Raw genomic sequence first — 6402 nt, 5'->3', positions numbered from 1 at the left:
TTTAATGAAAAGAAAAATATCGTTAATACCATCAAAGAGAATGTACATCATTATAAGAAAGTGGGTGGGGAAGAGAGGTTCTCTTGCAGAGAACCCAAAAAGCCAAGTATTTTAAGAAGGTAATTACATCATCATCAGTTGTTTTGAGATGGAAATTAAGTTTAGTCAAAAATTCTGAATATCCAAAAATAGAGGTATTTCTCTTGTAGGCCATGTCACGTCCTATGGTTAAAATTTGCAGTTCAGCAAAATAGGTCCAGATATTCCCATGTTGCCATCCCACCTCCTTCGCATGTTTTACTTTCATGAGAAGCCCGAAGGTATGCTTCATTGGTGCTTCCTGTCACGAGATAATCAGATTTAAATAAACCAACATTGTTAATAAGCCTAAGCAGAAGTAATATTATTTTGGTCAGTGACATCCACACATATGATGGTCAATGGGGTCATAGTGTGGGTGAAAGGGGGGGGGGGGGGGGGAGGTTTATGGACATCGCTTGCTTAAGCAGTCCATTTCTTTATGGAGTGAAGAATCACAAGGGGATGAGGCTTTTCCTGATTGAAACACAAGCTTCAGGTTAGCTCCTTGTTCATCATCTTAAAAATCAAGTGAGGATAATTGTTGTGGATTAATTTTTAGAATCATCTTATTGAGATATGATCATCTAGGACAAGTTCAAGTTGAGTAATATTTTCCATGTAAAAAAAAAAAAAAAAAACGGTTCCATTAATCACTCAATTTGTTGTAATATTTTTGCTTCTTGTTGGAACATTTATATTCTGCATTATAAAGTAAGCATCGTGAATTTGTTTCTTCAGAATTTCTCCATCTGAATGTTCCCCCATTGGCTTCACACGTGAATCAATCGATCAAGGTGTCGATATTAAAAGTTGGTTGGTAACAAGAAATTTGATGGTTTTAGTTTGTGTATGAAATGCTTGTTCTCTCTCTCTGTCCTTGTTCCTAACATCTATGATCGGCTGGGCCAAATGTATCATCTTGATATATACCATGAATTACTCAATCAAGAAGGTGGGGTTAAAGTTGGTGCTTCCGTATTTTATGCTCATGTAACAATCATAATCCCCACTTCGTTTGCCCTTCATTGAGTATGCTAGCTCTTGGGTAGATGAACATGGCTGATGAGCATTGGATTCGAACAACAGATTGAGATGGCTAATTAATCAGAACATGTAAACAAATTGATATTTTATAAAGGTCCTAATATATCTTAACATGGAAAAGAAGGCACCATTAGTCATGAGACTCATGACCAAACAACCACCAAATCCTTCTCACTAGGATTCCATTACATCTGTAAAAATGCCTTTTGAGACATTTCTCCCAGTAATAATGGTGGAGCGTCATCACAGAATTCTTAAAATGTTGAAGTAAAGAATACATAAAAAGCCTTGGAGGAGAGACTATAGTAGATCTTTCAGCCATGCTTGCATTCATAGCCAACAAACTAATCTTTTCAATGAGGCAACCAGATGGGATGCGAATCCTCTCCAGCGCGACTGCTGGGCAGCACTTGGATGCATAACCGGGTAATCAAATTGCCCAGAAATGGAGGAAAAAACTGACGAAGAAAGTTTTCGGATTGCCATTCCATCACAAGAGATTCTGTTGTTTAGCATAACAGATCCATTACAAATACACCAGGTCCGGATGGTTCATACAGAAATCAAATACAAATACTGAACGCCTAAGTTACCTATTCATCCTATGAATTCTTGGATAGAACAATCCCAAAACGTAATTTTTAACAATTAAGAATATACAAGTTGAAAATTTGAGCACCTGGCTAGAAATTTGTTACCCAAAATTTACTTCCTGGAAGAATTATATACAGAAAACTCCCGGGAGTAACCAATTAATTAGCCACTCATAAATTAGTTCTCACCTAAAAGGCATCTAAGATTGTGAAGCCCTTCTGCAGATATACTCCTCCTCACTATACCCTTTTGCACTACACAAGGGGGAGGTGGATCTGAGTGGAAGCCTACCATCACAATTGTGAGATTATCTATTGCCCCTCGCTTCATTGCCTCTTCCACCATTTCCTTACAGCACATCTTCACATCATTGTGCTCCTGGAGTCTCCTCCTAGCAAAGTCAACAGCATTTTGATTTGTAAAGACATCCCATACTCCATCACTGCCGATGATCAAGAACTCATCCTCCTTGGTTAATGTAATCATTTTCAGTTCTGGTTCAGCACTCAATGGTCCACCTTGGTCATTAGTTTCCTTCATCCCTTCAAGGTGCCAATCCCCAAGAGCCCGGGTTACACCCAACTGCCCATTCAAATAACCATCATCAATGAAACCACCCAAGGATTCAACGCGCTTCCTTTCCTTTATACAGCAGGGTCTATGATCTCTTGACATTTCTATGGCAACTCCAAGACGAGACAACACGGCCCGACAATCCCCAGCATTTGCAACAAGCAGAGATCTGTCCAAACAATAACTGAAGGGTCAGCAGATTGAAACTAACAGTGCATACACGCTCTCAGTTCTTATTTAGGGTTTTCTGTTATATTTTTAGAGGATAGTCTCCCATTGGCAAATGAGAGAAATGAAGGTGGCAATTTGAAAAGGGGCATTTCGGTCACTTCATCAAATAGTGGGGGTAGGCTTTGGCATTCGATTGCTCTCGACAACCTCTGGTTGGCAGTGCAGAAAACTTTTGTCCAAATTTTTGTGGGGGAAAAAAAAAGTTACACAGCCAGTTTTTATGGGTACACCCAGTTTTGCCATGTGGAAGAATGATATGGTAAATTTGAATGTAGGATATCTAGGGAATGGTCTCACAATGCCATGTGTCTCCCACTGTAGTCCGTGCACGATCTTGGTAGTCCTAGAATTTTCAATTCCTTGTTTGTCAGTTGGAAAATTTGGATTGCTCTGAAAAAGATGTGGGCAGGAGCCCAATTTTAGTCTCATTTGAACTAGCACAGGGTAGAGTTAGGTGCCTATTAATGAGATTCTTTCCATGAAATCCATGTAGGAAAACCAGGTGATAATTTTTTGCAAATAATTTGACGAAAAGAAATAATCAGTCAGCATGAATAATGGATTACTAACCTCCCAAATATCATTGCTGTCAGAGCAGTTGTTCCGGAAGACAGGGAAGACTGCAGGGAACATTTGCTTGCAAATTTGGCATCTGTCTCCATAAATGACCTCATGACCACTTTTTCAAGTTCCAAAGGAAAATCAGCATCCTCCACAATGACCCTCGGCAAATTTTCGCGGACAAAATTTGCAGCACCTTTTCCTCCATGTCCATCAAATACCTGTAAGAGTTCAGGAACAATTCAATTTTAAGATGTTTTACACTTCATGGTATACTTTGCGTGGGATGTTTAATATTCAAAACATTCATTCAATCTTTTGATCAAATTCAATGTGATCCATTTCTATAATGGTTTAAAGGATGAAGGACCTAAAAGTTTTTGGCTTGAATAACTACAATGGATTGGAATCCCAATTATATATCTAAAGGGGAGTATCATCTGAATTCTAGTTCCTTGTACCATCTGCTGGGCTGTGCGGAAAGAAAGAAACAACAACTATTTTAAGTTTAAGAGATTATGTATAATATTCTCTCACTCATGATTCATTGAAGTTCTATTTACATAAGAATTTCAGTATATCCGGAATTTGATAGTTTTGGTATACAATAGCCAATTTCAGGAAATGTGCTCCATGCAATTGTATATTCAGTTTCTTGTAGTTAGTTGCTGTAACTCAAAAAGGGAGATTGCGGGCTGCTCGATCCCTTTCTAATTTTGTCTTCTCTCGATCCCTTTCTAATTTTGTCTTCTTCTTTCCACAAACTAGTCTTTAAAGAGGAAATACTGTTTTTAACAAGTCAAAATGAGACATTAAATTTTGGCTTCTGGCTAGTTATTGATAACTCAATGGCAGTGGACATATTTATTTAGTAGTTGGATGCCCACTGGACTAAACTTCTTAGTGAAACTTGGAAAGCTAATTGAAACTATCCATAAGAATAACAAATTATTGACCTTTTTGCCTGTCATGTTGTTAAATATCACTCTCATTAAGAGAACTACTTCTTTTTTTTTTTTTAATCCTTTTCTTGTAACTATTTTTAGTTTCTTCTGTTATGTTTAAAAGAATTTGGATTGTTCATCACAATGTCGGTAATTTTCCAAGTGTTACCCAAACAACTAAGCAAAAGAACCTCAATTTCTTTCAAAACAAAATAATCTGGAACGATATTGCTGTATACTTGTTTCTCCACAAAATCATTGTTAGCAGAACTTACACCAAAGAAGGAAATAGGCTCTCTGTCAAGGACATCATAACCAAATTTCTTAGCCAGGTCAGCAATGCACACATGGGTATCCTCCATGTACTGGCGACCTCCAATATCAGCCCATTCTCCTGACCGGATAGCTGGAACAAAGTTCCCTGAATTGTTCTGTTTACTGTCTACAACCACTGTGTCCTCACAAATGCTTTCAAGCTGCAAGTACCCAAAATGTGATGGAATTAGAATCCCAAAGGAAGGGAGAGTAGATAGAGAGAAAAGCTATGGTGAAATTTGAACAATGATATTGTATTTTTCAGATAAGAGTCAATCACACTGGGAAGACTTGTTATACACCTTGCAATATGCATCATATTATAAGAGTGCTTGTCCTATCCTTTCCACTCAAAATTATCTCTACCTTCCACTGAAAAATGGAATATATCCTTGGAATATATTTTTGGATAATTTACTAAATCTCAACAAAACAATCAATTGTAAGAGATGTGATTTCATTACAGAACTGAACCACTATAGGAAAGGGAACTTTAGTAATGAAAAAAAAAGGAAGGGAGAATAAGGAAAAAAGCAAGGAAGAGAAAGATAAGATTTGAAACAGATATATAACAAAGGAAATAAAGAGGAGGTCAGATGATCAAAAGGGGGGCGGGGGGGGAGGAGGTGGGTGTACCTAACAAGCAGAAGAAGAAAAGAAAAATAAACAAAAAAGAGGCAGATGAACATTAATTCTAAATAAAAATTTAGGGAAAAAAAGCAAGGGAGATAAGAATTATCACAGATGAGTACATATTCAGATGAGGCACCAAGTTATGTCCTCAGTGAAAACTGTAAGGGTAGACAACTCTGAGGACCAAAGAAGACCATCCTGAAAGTAGGATCAAAATAATTGACGGGAAACCTAAACTTAACTGAGTAGAAAGAAGTGGCGAACTCAATTTCAGTGCTAATGCGAAACCAGAAACTTGAAACTGATGATTCTATAGGGAGACAACAAGGTAGAACAAACACCCTTAATAAGAATCCCAAATGAAGATAAACCTAACAAAGAGAGACGAAGAGGAACCAAGAAATAGGGCAAAATAGAACATAAGGAAGCTCAGAGGCAAAACCGATTACGAACATTCACTAAATCTGCAAAATGGTTCGTTCATCAACATTTTTTTTTCATTTTCTATGAGAAACGAAATGAGAATTAAAAACAAAAAAGGTACAGAAAAGAATTGAAAAACTTACAGGAGATGAGTTGAATATGGCAGAATAATTTTCTGAAGAAACCTGATCGGTGGTGCTCCTCGTTGAAGGCGAATCTTGTTCCCAATTCTTGACATGGGAATTTAAGAACCCCTGCCATGAATTTTCTTGCTTTTCCATAGTTTCCCCTGAGAATTCGTCTGTGTCCTGCCACACACATAGTTTCGACTCTCTCTCTTGTTTGGGAAATTACAGACAGAAATGAACTGGCAAGAAAGGAAAGAAGAATGAGAGCGAGAGAGAATATATTTTTAGAGAAGAAAGAGAAGATTCCGAGAATATCTAGCGATCCGTATATTGGGGATAGTAGTTTTTAAGCAGAGAAGAGGGGAGAGGAGAGCGAAGAAGCCGCCAAGCTCAGATTTTTTTAAAGCAAAAAAGTGTGGCCGGAATCGTTGGAGCTGTTTACGTGCGATCTTTTCGAAATGTCGGTACTCCACACCTACAACAATGTCACGACTCATGACTCATGAGTAGCACTAGTCCCCCCTCTTCTCTCTCTCTCTCTCTCTCTCTCTCTCTCTCTCTCTCTCTCTCTCTATATATATATATATATATATATATCTTTTGCTTACCTATAAATATGATTAACCCTTATGTGGTTGGGCCTAAACTTTAATTCTTTACCCTCTCACCTACGGTGTCAATTCTGAGCCAGTGCCAGCAGCCTATCCATCGGACGTTCGATTATATTGATATATTTATAAGCTTGACTTCAATCGACTCATTATAGCCCAATCCAATTCGATCTCTTTAATATTACATAAAATTTATATTTATCATTATTAGTAAGAAATTAATTATTCTTACCTTTTACCTTATAATAGGATTTGATTGAATTA

At 37.5% G+C, this 6402-nt stretch overlaps 1 protein-coding gene across 1 annotated transcript; it reads right to left on the bottom strand.

Annotated features, from left to right (window-relative positions):
* Positions 1-1610: 1610 nt before the first annotated feature.
* On the bottom strand, positions 1611-6045 carry LOC122090789 (probable protein phosphatase 2C 27). The gene is made up of 4 exons (XM_042660512.1): positions 5543-6045; positions 4304-4504; positions 3094-3305; positions 1611-2461 (listed from the first exon to the last, which is right to left on the bottom strand). Exons 1-4 carry the CDS (start codon positions 5678-5680, stop codon positions 1897-1899), a joined length of 1116 nt encoding a protein of 371 aa, XP_042516446.1. The 5' UTR covers positions 5681-6045; the 3' UTR covers positions 1611-1896.
* Positions 6046-6402: the final 357 nt, after the last annotated feature.

The sequence above is a fragment of the Macadamia integrifolia genome, chromosome 2 (assembly GCF_013358625.1).
Source record: "Macadamia integrifolia cultivar HAES 741 chromosome 2, SCU_Mint_v3, whole genome shotgun sequence".
NCBI lineage: Eukaryota > Viridiplantae > Streptophyta > Magnoliopsida > Proteales > Proteaceae > Macadamia > Macadamia integrifolia.
The sequence above is the reverse complement of the archived record's forward strand: the minus strand, read 5'-3'. Positions and strand labels throughout refer to the sequence as shown.

What these genes read in the sequence shown, in the direction of transcription:
- LOC122090789 (XM_042660512.1), bottom strand. Translation starts at nt 5,680, where the DNA reads ATGGAAAAGCAAGAAAATTCATGGCAGGGGTTCTTAAATTCCCATGTC. An exon ending in CCATATTCAACTCATCTCCT is followed by an intron (nt 4,505 to 5,542) that starts GTAAGTTTTTCA and finishes GGGTACTTGCAG; the next exon opens with CTTGAAAGCATTTGTGAGGA. An exon ending in ACAGCAATGATATTTGGGAG is followed by an intron (nt 2,462 to 3,093) that starts GTTAGTAATCCA and finishes TTGTTTGGACAG; the next exon opens with ATCTCTGCTTGTTGCAAATG.